An 18128-nucleotide genomic window follows, 5' to 3' on the forward strand; every position below is an offset into this window, starting at 1 on the left:
GTGGTGTGTGGAATTCTATAGCCAGACTCTAGTCCTGTCGGCATCAGGAATGTGCCTGGCACCCTTGATAACAGCTTGAGATAAACTAAGAACATTCCAGTTTCATCTTCTGACTTGAGTTTCAGGGATCCAACAGTCCAGTTGCTGCTCTGGGCCAGGCTTCTCTGAGCCCAAATGAAATTGCACCCAATACTCCTGGATCTGTCTGCTTTTCTTCAGCCTCTCTGCGCTTTCTGCTGATGGAGAGCAGTTCTTTCATACTGGATTTCTCTGAACAGCAGACCCCTCTGACTCTCTGGCTCACCTGACAGTTATGCCGAATGATCAGTACCGCCAGCCTAAGGTCCCTAGAGATCAGAAAGTGTGTGAAATTATGTGGCAGACCTCCCATTTGTCCAGATTTGTAGGTCTGTAACTTGAAACAGAATTTCCAGCCAGGAGCAAGCTGGGGGTGGAGCTTGTAGAATACCTGGTTCAATCCCAGGCATCATAAAACTGGGTAAGATGGTGCACATCTTTATTCCCAGCACTTGAGAGATGGAGACAGGACAATCAGGAATTCAAGATCATCATAGTGAGCTACAGTAAGTTTCTGGCTGGTCTTGAGCACTAGACCATTTGTGTGTGTGTGTGTGTGTGTGTAATTTTCTAGATTAACTTGTGTTTTTTATTATTTTATTTATTTACATTACAAATGTTGCCCCCTTCCCCCCCACCCCGAGTTCTTCACCTTCTCCCCTCTGGCTCTGAGAAGGTGCACCCCTCTCTCCTAGTACCCTCATTCCCTGGGGAATCAAGTCTCCCCAGGATTAGGCTCTTCAGGTTGGTGGCTCTGAAGGCTGCAGGTTGGTTGTTCTTCCTATGGGGTTGTCATCTCCTTCAGCTCCTTTCAGGTGTCCCCTAACTCTTCCATAGGGGTCCTCAACCTCAGTCCAGTGGTTGGCTGTAAGGATCTGCATTTGTTTCAGTCAGCTGCTGGTAGGGCCTCTCAGAAAATGGATGCTTCTCTTCCTCTGTGTCCCCTCCACCCCACCTCCTCTGTTTTTTGAGACAGGGTCTATGTAGTCCTGAAACTTGTTGGCCTCAAACTCAGAGACCAGCCTACTTCTGTCTTCTGAGTGCTGGAATTAAAGTACTTGGCTACCTAGAACTCTTAAAGAAACAGTACATTGGGGGATTGGGGAGCATGCCAGGGGAGAGAACATACGGTGGTCAGAAGTGCTGGCTGTACTCAGGAGAGAGGAGGAACCCAAAAGGAAGGCACATGAACACACATCCCTGACCTGTGTGTGGATGTTTGCTTTGTTTTAACAATGATAAACTCTCCCTGCGGGGATCCCAGATCCCCACAGGAAGGGACTCTGTGGAGCAGCAACGGAGCCATGATTCTTAGCTGCAGCTCTGTTTCAAGACAACAAGCAGTAGCAATGGAAGCAGACAAGAACCAGACAGCAGTGAGTCAGTGCCCTGGAGTCTCAAGATCTGGGCCACAAGCTTGAGACAAGTCCCTGTCGCTCTTTGGGGCTGTTTCCTATCTATACACTGAGGATCCCGAACAGGTCATCTTTCTTTAGTTTGTGCATGGGGGTGGAGGGGGTGTGTGTCACTCTCATGTAGCCCAAGCTAGCCTTAAAGTCCTTATGTGGTCAAGGATGACTCGAGCTCCTGATGCTTCTGCTCCTCCCTCCCATGTTGGGGTTAAGTGAGCTCATTTTCATGCCTGGATGAATGGTAGTGAACTCCAGACTTTGTGCTGGGTAAATGCTCAACTATCCCGAGGAGCCAGGACAGCTCATCCTGTTTCTTCCCCCCAGCACCGTGCGAGCCTAGGAGCATGAGCTAGACTTACTCTGGCCTAGGACATTTGTGCTCCCTGTTGTTGACGAACAGAGCATCCCGAGTTCCTCTAGTCTGACCCGTCGGGGCCTTGACTGTAACTGACCCAGGATCTGCTACCTCAGCACATGCAGGCTTGCCGAGTGCAGGCCTCAGAAGCCCACCTGGTACTTGGGGTGTTTTGGAGCTTTCAGGGAAGTGCAGCCTGGGCAGGGGCCCCACCCTCTGAGTCAGAACAGCTGGGTGGAAACCTGTCAGCACCAACACCCACTTCGTTTCTGTCCACGACAGCTTCCTGTGGCTCTGGAGAACAATTCACTTTTCCCATGGGTTGTCCTGCTTATGTCAGAATGGCTTTTGTTACTTATTGTCAGGCATTTTCTTTAGTTTCCAGCACAGGTGAAGGCTGAGCAAAGCCCACCTTTCTCCAGGAAAAGGAGGGGATGGGAGAAAGGTCTGACTTTCCTGGAAGCCTTGCTGCCTTGCTACCAGGAGAAGCCTGACAAATGACCTGGACAGTCATGCTGTTCACAGAAGGGATTGGGGAACAGAAGGTGGAGGCAGAGTCATACTGCATGGGTCCTTTCAGGATAATACTGACACGGTAGTCTGAGGTGACTAACTCTATGCCTGTGGGTAGTAAGCAGTGTGCACTCAAGTCCCAGATATGTATATACTATTCTGTGTTCCCCAGCATGACGCCGTGGCCTTCCATGACACCGTGGCCTTCCAGGGTAGCTTACGTATGACCAGTCAGAGTTTTTCAGTTTGAGACAGTGTTGCTCTAGTCTATGCTGACACTCCGACAGTGCTGCGAGGGATTACAGGTATGTACTGTACTGTGCGCTGACCAATGCCTTCAAAAACTTTGTGCTGTGTGCATGTTCACGTGTGTAAGTGCAGAAACATGCATATGGAGGTCAGAGGACAGCCTTATGTGGAGATTCTGGCCATCCATTGAGGCAGGGTCTCTCGTTTATCTCTGCAAAGGGGCCCGTGAGTTTCAGGTGATTCTTCTGCCTCTGCATCCCCCATTGCAGGAGTGCTGGGATTATAGGTGTGCTACTGTGTCTGGTTTTACACAGGCTCTGGGGATCTGAACTCAGGTCTTCATACTCGTGCAGCAAGTGCTTTACCCACGGAGGTATCTCCCCAGCCACCAGTGAGGGTTTTGGTCTTTGGAAACATTTCCACTCCCAATCTCCTACACCCACACTGACAGGAATCCCAACTGTGTCAGTGCAGCAACTCACTCCATCTGGTCACTTCTAATGGTGGCTCGGACTTAACAATTTAGCCAGGGCCATTCATGCTCAAGAAACAGCACATAAAACATGAACATCTGTGGAGTTTTATTGGAGTGGGTCATATCTAGAGTTCTTGTTCAGTGTATAGACAACTCACAGTTCAGTGCAGTGCTTCTTATACAGGCCACATACAACAGGAAGTCACTGAATATAGTGCACGTGATACAAAAATAAATTACAGTTCCAAAGCTACTGCAGAGCTTAACAACTAGAAAAAGTAAACACAAAATAGCTGGTGAGTCCTCATAACCATCTATTGTATCCAGATGTGAAAACAGAAAGAATACAGAGTTCCATGAAAACACACACACACAGATACACACACACAGACAGACACAGATACAGATACACACATACAGACACAGATACAGACACACACAGACACAGATACACTCACATACACACACACAGATACACACACACATACACACAGATACACACACACAGACACAGATACACACACACACACAGACACAGATACACACACACACACACAGACACAGATACACACACACACACAGATACACACACAGACACAGATACACACACTGATGCACACACACAGATACATACACACGGACAGACACAGACACAGATACACACACACAGATACACACACATACACACACACACACACACACACACACACACACACACACACACACACACGTAAGAAGGAATCCTGAGCATTAGTGGACATCACTCCCAACAGTGCAATAAGGAGGCAGAGAAGCGGCCCCAACAAGTTCGCACAGCGGAGCACAGCTCAGGACAAGTTCCCACAGTGCAAACCAAGTCCTGAAGCTGGCAACACAGGAAGGTTTCTTGTCCATTCTGACCATCCAAACCCAAGTTTATTTATTTCCTGAAAAGAAGCATCAGTGATCTATGACCCACATTCTTTATTGTATACATGTATGAAGGTTTCCAGTCAACTGGATGGCCAAAAGACGGATTAAATAACAGGACCAAGACTGTAACGGCTGAGAGAGACCCACAATCTCATCTGGCAGCCCTGTGGACAACTCCACAGTGTCCAGAGGTGCTGCCTGCCCGAGTGGCTGCTAGAGCTGCAGAACATGAACTGCAGGCAGCGCTCTCCTGTGCTCAGAGCTGGGAGGCAGGTAAACCAGCTCCAGGGAGTCAGCTGTGCTGAGCGCTGCCCTCTGTGCTCTACAGCACCAGCAGAACTGGTTACCGAAGTAGCTGTGACCTCAGGCTCTCTACAGAACAAGCGCAGTGGGTCTGGGGACATAGCTCGGTGGCAGAGTACCTCACCATGTAGCCTCAGTTTGCCTGCAGCTCAGAAATGCTGAGTGATGGGGTTAAAGGGACCAGCCACCATCTCCACTCCAAGGTCCTGGTTCTGATCCCTAGCAACTCAGAAACAAAGCCAATCAAACAAAAAACTTGTCAGAACAAGTACATGCTAGGCTTGGTGGTTCATGACTGAAAATCCAGCACCTGGAAAGCTGAGGCAGGAGGATTGCTAGGAGTTCAAGACCATTATGGGTTACATAGTGAGACCCTGTCTCAAAACAACAAAACAAAGTGAAACAACACAAAACAACAAATGAGTATGAAACCTGTCAAATGAAAAGACAAGAACCTTACTTAGAAAATAAGTTCCCGGGTGCACTGGCACAGGCCTTTAATGAAGCACCCAGGAGGCAGAGGCAGAGGCAGAGGCAGAGGCAGAGGCAGAGGCAGAGGCAGAGGCAGAGGCAGAGGCAGAGGCAGAGGCAGAGGCAGAGGCAGAGGCAGAGGCAGAGGCAGAGGCAGAGGCAGAGGCAGAGGCAGAGGCAGAGGCAGAGGCAGAGGCAGAGGCAGAGGCAGAGGCAGAGGCAGAGGCAGAGGCAGAGGCAGAGGCAGAGGCAGAGGCAGGAGGATCTCTAAAACAGACCAGCCTGGTCTATAGAGTGAGTTCCAGTTTTCCATCAGTTGAGTGGTTAGTAAACAATCTAGCAAGGGACAGCAGTTTTCTGGGGCTCAGTTAAGAGAAGCGAGGTCCAAGCTTTAGCCAGAACTGAGAAAAACAAGCAGGAGATCCTAGTAATAGCCCAGAGATCTCGTCCCAGGCATGCCCAGGAGAGTGGAACCTGTGCAAAGCAAGGGCCTAGGGACAGTGAGCAGGACTGTAAGGCATGTATGTCTCTCAAAGCAAGGTAAAATGCCAAGGAGCCTGTGTGCTTGTTGCTGTTCACCATCCTGAGGAACAGGAATGTAACCAGGAGCCCTGCCTGTGTGGAAAGAGTTGCTACCCAGAAGCTGTCAGAATCCAGATCCTTCCCTCACATGTACAGACTCCTTTCTGTGTGCTAACTGAACCTTCATATCTTACTGGAAACTGCAATGCCAAGTCCCTAATACAATATGAACCTTGTCCACACCCCTCCTTCCCTCCCTCCCTAGACATGCAGGACAGCCTTTTGGCCCTATCTCCATTGTGACATAAACCCACATGGCCGGCGGCTGCCCATCTTCCTGATTCAGCTCATACAGCCAGTTGCCTTTTTACCTAGCTGACACCTCCAGCCTCACTTAGCATCCTCACTGCCTCACGCACTTGCCCCACTCCTACTGTCCACTGGTGCCCTCAGGCCTGTCTCATTAGCACTACCATTTTCAAAGGAGCAGAGTCCTGCACACTGTAACAGCACAGGAAACATTTAATCTGTCAGGGCAGATTGGTCACTCAAGTAGTAACGGGTAAGCTTACGACTCGACAGTAGCACATAGGACTTCTTTTTACTGGAGATTTAAGTGAATCCTAACCAAGTCCGTAACAAACATTCTCACTAGCAAGAACTCATGTACCTGCAGACAAAAATGTCATGGGTACTTTCAGCGACTCAATCTTGAAGGGACAGTGCTTGCTCCTAAACAGAACAGGACACTTAGGACCTCTAAGTCACTGTGTCTTAGCTTTGTGTTAGTAGAACAGCTAGCCCTGTGGGCTACCCAGGACTTCCAGACAATAGGAATCTGATAGCCAAACCAGTGTGTCCTGGGTCACATTACCAGTACTAGGCGCCATACTCTAAGAAATGTCTTATCACTGAGGACTGGCAAGCTACACTATATTGGCTAAGGGAAGACAGCCAGCAAACCGTTTAGCAAAAGTGGTTTCTAAACTGTCCAGCTCTCCTGGACATTGTGAAACTGAACCCTCTGAGCTTACCAATCAAGACACCAGTGTTTGCTTAAGCATATACTATGTCACAAGGAAGCCAGGGTAGTTCAAATTATAGCTCCTTAAAGACCGCAGAGCTGGGTGTTGTCTTAACTGAGAAGTAAGGATGAGTACTCAAGTACACACAGCACATGCTGGGCAGAGCTGAGCAAACCACCCCCCCTACCCGGGGTTGTTACAGCTTAGCATCAGTGTGTGGTAACAAGGCAACACTATCGGCATCACCAACGTCTGCACATCACCCTCATCTCCATGGCAACTGAGGCCTCAGGTCTCAGTCAACAAGGTAAAGCTACTTTAGTGTCATTTCCCTGTGCTGGGCCGACAGGGACACCTCCATACACTCTGCTATGATGAGTGGGTACTATAAAATCATCACTTCTTTTGGTACAGGCTAAGGGAATAAAAGTTTAAAATGAATACAAAACCCCTAATGTAAACTGACTTCGGTCATTATACTCATCAAGGACCCATCCCTCTCACCGCCATTCCCTATTTCTGCCAGGTGTTTTCTCTTCCTTTCAGTGTATCCCAAAAGGAACTGGAGGCTATGCCTAAGGACAGCCCTTCCCAACTGGAAAGCCTAGTAGGGCTGCATTCTCCACTGCTCAGGAGAGCACAGGCCTCAGGTTGAGGCCTCGGGTCTGAGCAGACACCGGCTGCCTCTAGGCTGCAAAGTTACAGACAGGTGATGATTCAGATGCTTCCGACAGGAAAAGGGGTCTAAGGAGGACATGCCCAGAGACCGACCTCTCTGTAGTTACCCAGAGACAACATGTATCTTTGATAAATGGGTTACATACTGAGCTTACACTGCTCAGAAGTGGAAGTGTGGGTGACATCTTCACCCCTCTATGTTCTCAGCTTCTCTAAGAATCCTAGGAACTATGCAAGAGCTGGCCTGAATCTACTGACATGGGGTTTTCATCTGTTTCCTCAATTCTGATTTCCAGGGAATGCACAGGAAAGTGCCACTCACTTTTGCAGCAGACACGCAGGTCAGGTCGCAGGTCGGGTGTGCTCACCTGACATTACAGGGACCAGCAGTGAAAGGCTCTGGACAGCAAGCCTTGCTCTAAGCTATAAACAGTTGCAACCGCTAGGTGGAGCCAACAGTTTGCAGGAAACTTCCCTTCATGTCTTCAGGACTTGGCGATGCAGATACAGTTACAGGAGGAGGTATCTTCATTAAGCAGTGATATGGGGTAGACTTCCAGTTGGACGGAGAATGTAGCTACTCTCTTCATGGAGTTAAAGTCAAATCCTGGTAGAAGGCTTTCCCCAAGTAAAGGAGCTGATCAGCTGGCCCCAGGGTTGACCGGGGATGGTGCGGGGCATTCCCAGTACAGGTAGGGAACAGCAGCCCTCAGAGCTCAGTAGTCAGCAAGCACTTCTGCTTCAAGGCTGAGTCTCCAGGCAGAGGAGGGGCAGAGCTGCAGGGAAGAGAGAGGCCTAGTAAGCGATGGGCTCATGTCTCCAGTACCCACACGGACATGCTGAGAAGAGAGATGACAGACCTAAATGGGGATGCAGTGCTACCGCATGAGCAGTGAGATATTCTGCAGGGCACGGTTTCCACATAGTGATGCTCCTGCTCCCCTGACTCCAGCTTAAAGTACAGTCAAACCTTTCTTCACGAATAGGAAGAACCGCATGGTACCAAACACAAGAGCAACACGTCCTGCTTCCCTTTGAACTGACTTGGCTCATCCTCTATGGTGAGGAGACTTAGGCTGACCCGAGGACCCATACCACCCGTGCTCACACTCCTATTCAGTAAAAGCTACACCAGGGCCCTCACCTTGGGAATGTTCCAGTCTCCCACCCTGCACTGTGCCTTGCCCTGTGTGGTAGAGTACCACCATTCATTACTAGGATTGCAGGCACAATCACAAGAGTAAAGCAGGAATGGATGAATAGCAACTTCAAAATGCAAGACATTTAAAGATAAGTCTACTAATATTTTTATCTACTAAAGAATTCACAAACAAATCCTAATAGGTTTATGAATAATTACCAATACCAAGAAAAAATACTGTTAAACAGTATTCAGAGAAAAGGCTTATTATACACTTTCAACAAGGTTCAATTAAGACCTTAAAGGAACACTATCATTTTAAATACAATCAGCTTACATCTTCCATCAGGTGCTCTGAAAGCTGCAACTAAGAGGTCATTTCCTCACCTGGTCACAGCATCTACCAAGAATGGTGCTGGGGGGGAAATCAGCGAGAATCCATCTTTCTGATTACATCCTTCTGTCCCTGTCAAAGATGCCCCATATCCTGCGAGCCCATTGGAGATGGTAGAATTCTGCTGTGGAAGAGGAACAACAAACATGTCCTAACAGAGACAACAGCCTTGTCCCATAAGAAGCTTCACATCCCCTTCACTGACTGGAGCAGCCCAGGTGTCTATGTGCATGGGTGCTTGGCCTGCATGTCTGTCTGTGTACCACAGGTGAGCCTGAGTCTACCTGTGGAGTCCAGAAAAGAGTCAGATCCCCTGGAATTGGAGTAACCGATGGTTGTGAGCTGCCACGTGGGTGCTAGGAATCAAGCCTAGGCCCTCTGCAATAAAAGTAAGTACTCGACCACCGATCATCGTCCAAGCTCCTTCCACCTCAGATTTTTATTTATTTATTTATTTAATCTTATTTTTTTTCAGAGCTGGGGACCGAACCCAGGGCCTTGCGCTTGCTAGGCAAGCGCTCTACCACTAAGTTAAATCCCCAACCCCCAGGTTTTTATTTTTATTCTGTCTGAATCATGCCGCATTTACAGAAAAGTTGAGCCACAAATCTGAAGCCATTAAATTAATAGAGCATTGATAATGGCTCCAATACTTGTAGTAAAAACAAGAGCTTGAGAGTCCTTTAATGTTCTGAAATTATGAGCAAAAGAATCATAGAGTAGGAACTTACTGGAATGATCCACCGGGGTGTGATCATGGATGACGAGGAAACCTAAAAAAGTGCACAGCTACTTACTTTCAGGGAAGACTGACTTATTCCATCACAACATTGTCCATTGTGAAACACACCACAGGGATGCAGTTCCCAACCAGCCTCTTGAGCTAACATCAACTCTCAACCCAGGCTTTTGCAACACTCAAACTACTTAACAGACAGTGTCAGGAAAAGCTGTAACTCAGGATGCTACAACCACTGTTAGCTCCTTTATTACTCTCTCTCCCTTTCTACTTTTACAAGACAGGATTTCTCTGTGTATCTCTGGCTGTATTGAAACTGGCTCTGTAGACCAGGTAGCCCAGGCTGGCCTTGAACTTAAGAGATCCACCTGCTTCTGCTTCCTGAGTGCTGGAATTAAAGGCAAGTACCAACACTAAAATATTTTTTCAATATTTAAATTATATTGATTTGTGTACACACACACACACACACACACACACACACACACACACACGGGAGGGAGGGGTGGGGAGAGAGAGAGAGAGCGTGCACACGTGCATAGGACATGAACTGCTAGTGGGCACTGGGCCCTAGAAGGATTTATGGTCTCCACTCTGGCTGACTTCCAGGCACTGGAGTTAGGTTATCATAGGAGCATCTAAATGTGGCTAGACTGTAAATGAGTGGAGGGTTAAAATAGTGTTGGATGTGGATAGGTCCAGAGACCCAGGACTACAGCCATTCACCAACAAGATGGTGATATCTGGTGTGGTCTTAGTCTGATTTTACAAACTTTATAAACCAAAGGAGACATGAGAAGAATAATCATAAATGTACACAGAACCCCAGGAAGAGGATGAGAGCCCTTTAAATTTGGTCACATCTGGGATGGCTGTGATTATCCCACCTAGCACGTCAGTCACTCAGAGACCTGTTAAGCATAGCCCAGGTTTGTTTTCTATTATCCACTATTTGAACTTTGGTTCAAATATACCTCACACAGGGTGCTTGAGAACATCAGGTGGCCAAAACCAATCACTTTAAAAACAAACAACAAATGAACGGGTCTGGTCCTCAGAGGTCACCAGGTGAGGGAAGGCACTGGCTCCTTTGGCCAGTTGTGCTGTCTACAGAAGTCAAAGGCCTTGCTTGACCATAGCTTTGCTTAGAAGCATGGAGGACATTTCTCCTGTGCTGACCTTCCTCTCTGTGGAATGCATAGTGGGTAACCTCCAGTTGATATCTAAAGTACAGCTCTAGAAATGAGTATGAAAAAGGAGAACCAACAGGAAGAGGCACACGCCACCACTAGGAAGCCTAGATCAGTATCAATATGGGGGCGATATCCAATTTAACTTACATCATTGAGACAGTGAGACAACGCATTAAACTGGATAAAATAAGAAAGTCAGACGGGTAAGGGAACTCATGGGGTAAAGGCACGTGTAGGTAAGTAAGCCTGACCATCTGAAGTGGACACCTGCCACACACATGATCTTAGGGAAGAATAACCCCTGTAAGTTGTTCTCTGACCCCACATGCACAGTGGCTCACATACCCACGCATATACATAAACACACATGACACATAAACACATGCCAATAAAGTTTTTTTCTTTTGGTTCTTTTTTTTCAGAGCTGGGGACCGAACCCAGGGCCTTGCGCTTCCTAGGCAAGCGCTCTACCACTGAGCTAAATCCCCAACCCCGCCAATAAAGTTTTAAAAGTCAGCTACCCAGGTGTGGTGGAGACTCACACCTGTAACCTAATGGTTGGAACTTGACCTGTAGACCAGTTTATATTAGAGGACTGAACCCAGGAAATCACTGCACTGACTACATCTGCATCCCTGGGAAAGCCTAAGAACAGGAGCCATCATCTAGACAAAACAAAATAACAAACTTGCTTTCCAGGTGAGCGTGCTACTGCTGACCCAAGTCTGTACACTGCAGATGTGCAGAAGCCCACGAAGTCAGCAGAGAGTAACAGATTCCCCAACTTCTGCCTCCCAAGTGCTGGCCTAAGGTGTGGACCACTTTACACCCTGCTGTTTGGTTGCTAAAGATCAGCACACAGTGAGACACAGCATGAGCATTCTGAGCGATGCCTTTGGGGTTTCATCTCTCTGGGCTTCAGGTAATTTAGGCATTGATTTTAGAGATTATGTCTCGTCTCTTTCAAGATTTATTATGGGTCCAGATCAGATTTGGGATCACTTCTCCTTTGGTAATGTCTTCTTGTTTATTTATCTAAGTGGTAGTCTGTATCACTAATATCACCTGGAAACATGTTTGGAAATGAAAATTTTGGGATCTTTCCATGATATACACAATTTGAAACTCTGAGGTGAAGCCCAACAGTCTATTTATTTAGTACACCTTCTGGGCAACTCTGATATACACTCGTCTGTTTAATTACGGTTTACATAAGCATCTACAGAACGTGTGCCACCTGCACCTCCTGAATCCCCAGACAGGGATGAGGCTCCTTCAGCATCTCTTGTCCCACAGTCCCTGACGCTGTTTCATATCTCTACCTGACTGAAGTGTAGGTGAAGAAATGAACCGCCTTGTTTGCTTTATGGCTATGGTATTGAGTACCACTGCCTTGCAGGCTAAACAAGGGGTGAGATTTTCAATATTAATTGTTAATTATGACCCCATCTTTCTGAAGATAACGTCCTTATAGCCGTAACACTTGTAATAAACATAGACAGGCTTTTGCTCAGCCAGCTATAGCTCTGGCTGGCCTAGAACTTGTTTCATGGATCAGGTTGACCTCAGACTTGTGGCAATCTCCTTGAATGCTTGGAATCCAGACATAAGACACCAGGCACAGATTATTGTCTTAACTCTTAAAAAATTATTTTTATGTGTATAAATGGTTTACCTATATGTATGTAAGTGTAATACAAGTGTTCAGTGAATGAAGAGACCAGAACAGGGCAATGGATCCTCTGGAACTGAATTACCTGGTATTGTGAGCTACTGTACAGATGTCAGGAATAGAACCTAGGTCCTCTGTAAGAGCGGCAAGAACTCTCAACCACAGAGCTCCTTGCCTTACCTCTTTACATTGGAACAGGCTACAGGTTTTTCTCTCATGCTAGTTAATATGGTGTTAAATTATGAATAGTTTTATAGTGACATGTGATTTCCATAGAGAGAAATACCAATTCAAAGCAGCAGAATTTGAGTACAAAAAGGCAATGCTAAAGAGGCAAATACAGGCTCTTTGTTTGGGTGCACACAGGCCACACTGCACACGTGGAGGTCTTAGGTGTCAGTCTACTTGTCTGAGGGAGGGTTTCCTGTGTTCCAGTGTGTACATCTGGCTCCTGGTCTAAGAGTTGCAGGAAATTCTATTTAACCGTCACTTTATGTGAACTACTGTGTCCAGCTTTATGAGTGTTGGTCCCATACTCAGGTTCTCGTGATTGTACAGCATGTAATTTATCCACAGAGCCATCTTCCCAGTCCTTAAAAACTCTTAATAAATGGAAGTTTTACAAAATTATTAAATAAGAAAAAATTGTAACCAAGCAGGAACATTTTCAAAGCAAATTATCTTTTGACCTAGCTGTTTGAAGATGCACTCACCTGAGGTGTTACTGTGTGATCCATCAGATTCTCAGTCAGAGAAAGAAGTAAGGCGTCCAGCTCATCAGTAGCATCCTAGAGAAGACAAGGCACCGCCAACCCATGGATGACTGCCATCGCACTAAGCTCTCCCAATCTCTGGATTTCTAATAGTGACCAGGATCTAGCTAGTATTGAACCTTTACACAAAAAGGGACATTCAGAAATGAGCTATCAATGGCTCCATTTCAAGGGGGAAGAAACTATACCACAATCAGAACTAGAAAAAGAAGTGTTCTGTAAATATTCATGGAGCTATTGCATCTACGCAGAGAAAACCTGAAGAGTTAAAAGAGTGACTGGCTTGCAGCGGGCCTAGCAGGTTTGGACAGGACAGTCATGGTGTCCTGGCTGAGTTCTCCTAAGATGAGAAGGGGAAGGAAATGAGATGGTGGTGAGATGCAGGCCATCTAATACATAGAGCGGAGGGCCAAAGGCAGTCAGCAACAGACTGTGACCGTGTACGAAAAGAAGTTACTGTCTGAAATGCAGGGCTCTTGACAACAGAGAGCTCAAGGAAAACATGTACTGTTGAAATTGTTTTTGCGGCATTTACTAAACAAACTGATGTTTACCAAAGTGCTGTTTCTTCAATTCTAGATGAGGCTATGGCTGTAATTTCACCATCTTTGCATAAACAAAACAATTACTTTCAAGTTAATAGAGAAGTTTAAATATGTGCTCTGTTTTGATTTAATACTTAAGTAAATATCAACTATATATTGCCCTTGCACGGTAGGACTAAAGGCGATTCATAGTTTTCCCTTTTGTGAGGACCTGGTAAATTTCTGTACAACTGTTCATTGTGCAGTGAAATGGTGGAATAGAAAAGAGCCTGAAGCTCTGATTTCTGAACTGGTTAGGATACAGGAAGTGAACATGCAAGGGCAGACACTGGAATGAACTGGTTAGGATACAGGGAGTGAACATGCAAGGGCAGAAACTGGAATGAGGTGGTTATGCTGTAAGCAGTGAGATGTGCCTGTTGCTGTACACATTGTCTTAGTGCCTACTACTTGCCAGGTACCATCTGAGGTACGAGGAATACAAGACTGAACAAAACAGACTATCCGGGCCTGCTGGCATCCTACCGGAATCCTTGCCTAGGGAGAGAGAGTGGAGGGACTGACCACTGAGGCCAGCCTGAGCCACAGCAAGGGGCTGACTCAACAGAACAAGTCAGTCCACTCACACTGCTATGGGACCTAGGAAAATCAGACTATAAACTTCAGCAAAGCGGTAGATGTGCGGGACATACACAGCCTCAATGCTTTCATCTACCAAGCACCTTCAATGTGTCTATCTGCATAGAACAATGTGTCTTGGAGGAAAACAGGCAGAAGCACAGCCAGCAACCAGACTATCCTCAGCTGAAGCAGACATAGGCATGTAGAAAGTGGGGAGCAGATTCTAGTGGCTCTTGGGAAACAGGGTCTTCCCAAGAGAGGAGGCTCAGCTGTTCCTCCTGCTTCAAGTCCCAATGTCAACTAGAAATCCCCAGATATCCCTGGTCATATTATAGGTTAAACTCAATATTGTCTTTAGAAAAATGGAAAGCAGTCTTCTTACCTTTAGTACAGAGTCACTGTCTGCAGTTGTGCCATGCACTGGCGTGAGGGAGTCTTTGCAGAGAGGCATGTTATTTTCATTGAACACAGTACTGAAAGGAAAAAAAAGCAGGCCATGCAGAACCTGTATAAAGGTGACACTACTTCCCCAGGAAGACTATGGAGGACCTGTATAAAGGTGACACTATCTTATTTCCTTCCTAAAAATCACACTAAAATGATAGAAAACTCGTTTTTAGGGGAAAAAAAAATCACAGGCAGGACCTAAAAACTAAGAGTTGTTAGTAGAGTTTAAACCCTTCAGAAAAGTATGGTCAGAGGCTCAAATCTGGAGGGATTACGTAGGAGATGAGGAAGATCTCCTCCTCTATTGAGGCAGGAGCTCACTATTTGCTCTGCCTTCACTACTGTCCTGGAGCTCACTGTGTAGAGCAGCTGGCCTTGAACTCACAGACCCCACCACTGCCTCCCAAGTACTGGGACTGCACATGTGGTGCCTCCAAGCCTGGCCGCCTCTCCCTCTGATCTGTGATAAACTGCACAGCGAGACAGCTCGGTGGACAAAGGAGAAGAGTGAGGACACCTATAGGTGACTGAGACAGAGGTTCACTTGGGCTTGATGGCTGCCAGTATAGCACCAGACTTGGTGACAGAGCCTGTCTCAAGGGAGGCAGAGTGACAGCACAGGACAGTGAGGCGTTCCTTTGGCTTCTGCACCCCAGCCTCTTGCAGGCTGGATTACAGGCTTGCACTGGTTCTGCTTTACTCTGGGCACAAATTCCTTAGAAAATGATGCCAGGAACCTGTGCATTTTGGAAATACTGTAAGCCACCTGCAGCTCAGGGCGACACCCTCTCTCTCTACTCCCAGACAAATCCACCACCACCACTACCACCACCACCACCACCAATCATCGTCATTGTGCACATACAAAGGCTAAGAGGCAGAGCCACAGAGCAAGAAAGTTGGGGGGAAAACCCCTGAAGTCCCCACAAAATGGAGCAATTTGGAAAATGCTGAACGTGCCAAGGGTAGGACTTTAGGTCTCCTCCTGAGAGCAGACTGGAGCTCAGGTTGCATGGGAGGCAGCGCTCGTCCACTAAGTTGCAGTCCCAGCCCTGACAATCTTCTAAATGCTGCAAACTATGTCCCATCACAGCCAACTATACAGACTTCGAGAACATTTTTCTCTATTAAAACATTTTATTACGCACGTGTGTGTGAGTGTGTGTGTGCGCGTGCATGCACGAGTGCATGTGCTATTGTGCACAGGCAATGTGTGCGTGTGTGGAGGCTAGAAGGACACATTGTGGAAGTCAGTTCTCTTCCTACCACATGGGTCCAGGGATTCAACTCAGGTTGTCACACTTGGCAACAAGCCCCTCTATTCACTGAGTGAATAGACCTAAAGATTTATTTACTTTTATTTTTACGTGTATTAGTATTTCACCTGCATATATGTCTATGCATCATATGCATGCCTGGTGCCACACAGCAGCAGTAGCAGGAGGAGGAAGAGGAAGAAGAGGAGGAGGAGAAGTTGGATCTCTTGAAACTACAGTTATAGATGGTTATGAGCTGCCTTGGGGGTGCTGGGAGTGAACCCAGGCCCTCTGTAAAGAGCTGACTGTTCTTAGGCAGCTCCCAGCCCTACTTTTCTCTGTTTTTTTTTTTTTTTTGGGTTGTTGTTGTTTTTTCACTTTCTTTTATGTCTTGGCTCTAGTCATATGAACTCTCAAATCACTAGCTGAATTCTAAACTAGGGCAGCAGGCATCAGAGACCACAGATTACAAAGACATCTCAAAATGTTACTTTGGACAGTTACCAACTATTATATAACCACACAGCAGGCAGAATCAAGAAAGCCTGAGAAGACTCAGCATTGAGAATTACATCATCAAGATCAAAATGTCCACTTTTCAAATTAAATGTGACAAATCGTGCCTCATTCACAAGAAGAAAGACTGTAGCAGAAGCTCAGAAAGCACAGAGAGCTTCAGTGGGCAAAGGGCTCAACTGGGTCAATTCTCTCAGAAAACAAACTACATGAGACCAGAACAGTGTGACGACAGACGAAAAATGAACCAAATGGAAAATTTAGAGCCAGAAAGTATAACTGTTTAATTAAAATTTTCTACACCATTTCAACAGCAGATTTAGTAAGGCAGAAGAATCAGTAGGCTTGAACAGAGCAACCGAGTCTATGGAAAAATCAAGAGCAGAAGCCAAACATGGAAAACAGAGTTAGGAGAAGTGTGTAACAGGCAGCATGCCTGAAAGAACAACAGCTGGAAATGATCAGAGAAGAGAAAGCACATGAGCGCATTAAACTCTGCAGGGTAAGTAAACTCAAGTCTATGCCATTTGTATTAACCAGTCAGTACTGAGAGCCAGAGATAAGCAGAGACTTTTGAGAAATGACTCCTCTCACTCAATGGATCCTTACATGGACAAGGTCAGTTTTTCATCAGAAAACCTCCACCTGTAACCCCAGCAACTGACTGAAATAGGAGCAGGTCACGGGGAGCCTGGGTTACACAAAGCATTCCCTGGGCATTCTGCCTCTTGATGCAGACCCAGCTGAGCTCCTTTCCAACCATCTCACAGCCTTCCCCTCTACTCATCCCACTCCTTTGTATGAGCTGCCAATATCCAGAAAGACTTTCTCCCGAGAACCCACAGTGGCCATGCTCTGCTGGGACTCAGGAAGGTGATTTTCACTAAACATCCTTCCTTCCTCCATTACAGTCTCTCCAGTCCTACCTCAGCTCTGAGGTAGTCTGCTTAGCGGTCCCCCCCTTTCCCACTCTAATTCTATTCACAAAAGACTTCGACTCTTGATGCTGACCCAGGATCTCCCTAGTCCTTTCATCTCTGTCTCTCCAGACATATTCTTTGTCTTCCTGGGCCAACTTTAAGGAGCCCTTCCTCCCCTCACAGCTCCACTCCCTGGGTAACCTGCCTTTTGGTGAGGACTGGATCAATCCACCTCTTCCCAAAGCTCCTCTCAGCTATTTCTCCAAGCTCATTTCTATTCCTCTTGGCCAACCGCTGACTGGCAGAACTTTCTACCTGGGATCCTGAGAAGGCAACAGCAGTCAAAGGATGGATCCCCATCCAAAGACAACCAGGGGCCAACACTTAGAAACGCTTCAATCCTAATTACAGATGCCTAGACCTCAACGCAGAACAAACATGCACAGCCAGTACAACATGCCTCCACCAAGACCTACTGTAGCCCTGAGAAATGCAATATGGCTGAAACACAAGACAAGGACTTCAAAATAGCAAGTATGACTATATTCAAGGACCTTAAAGAGGACATGAATAAATCCACTAATGAAGTCTGTGCAAACACAAGGAGACTGAGGAATGAAATAAACAGTTCAAAACAGGAAAGAAGTAGAATCACTAAAGAAACCCATGCTGAAAAAAATCTGGAAACGAAAAATGTAGGCTGTCAAACAAAGTTAGAGTTAAGCCTCACCGACAAGGTAAAGGCAGGGAAAGAGAATATCAGCTGCTGATGGCAAGGTAGGAGAAATGATTAAGTCAGTCAAAGAAAATGTTCAAAACAAAGACCAGGCATAAAACAGCCAGGAAATCTGGGACTCTTATGAAAAGACCAAATCTACAAATAAGGAATTCAGAAGAAAGAGATCCCAGGTTAAAGGC

General features: G+C 46.5%; 1 protein-coding gene across 15 annotated transcripts in view; it reads right to left on the minus strand.

Annotated features, from left to right (window-relative positions):
- The window catches only part of Epb41l5 (erythrocyte membrane protein band 4.1 like 5), a 116292-nt gene that overhangs the window by 13728 nt on the left and 84436 nt on the right, over positions 1-18128 (minus strand). For 4 of the 15 annotated variants that reach the window (XM_087580577.1, XM_087580578.1, XM_087580580.1 and 1 more), the window contains exons 21-25: positions 14454-14544; positions 12846-12920; positions 9260-9301; positions 8522-8649; positions 3165-7769 (exon numbers count right to left, since the gene is read on the minus strand). In XM_087580577.1, coding sequence (XP_087436703.1) covers positions 7703-7769; positions 8522-8649; positions 9260-9301; positions 12846-12920; positions 14454-14544 — 403 coding nt within the window. In that variant the 3' untranslated portion in view covers positions 3165-7702. 15 annotated transcript variants of the gene reach the window in all.

The sequence above is a fragment of the Rattus norvegicus genome, chromosome 13 (assembly GCF_021556685.1).
Source record: "Rattus norvegicus strain SHRSP/BbbUtx chromosome 13, alternate assembly SHRSP_T2T, whole genome shotgun sequence".
Lineage (NCBI taxonomy): Eukaryota > Metazoa > Chordata > Mammalia > Rodentia > Muridae > Rattus > Rattus norvegicus.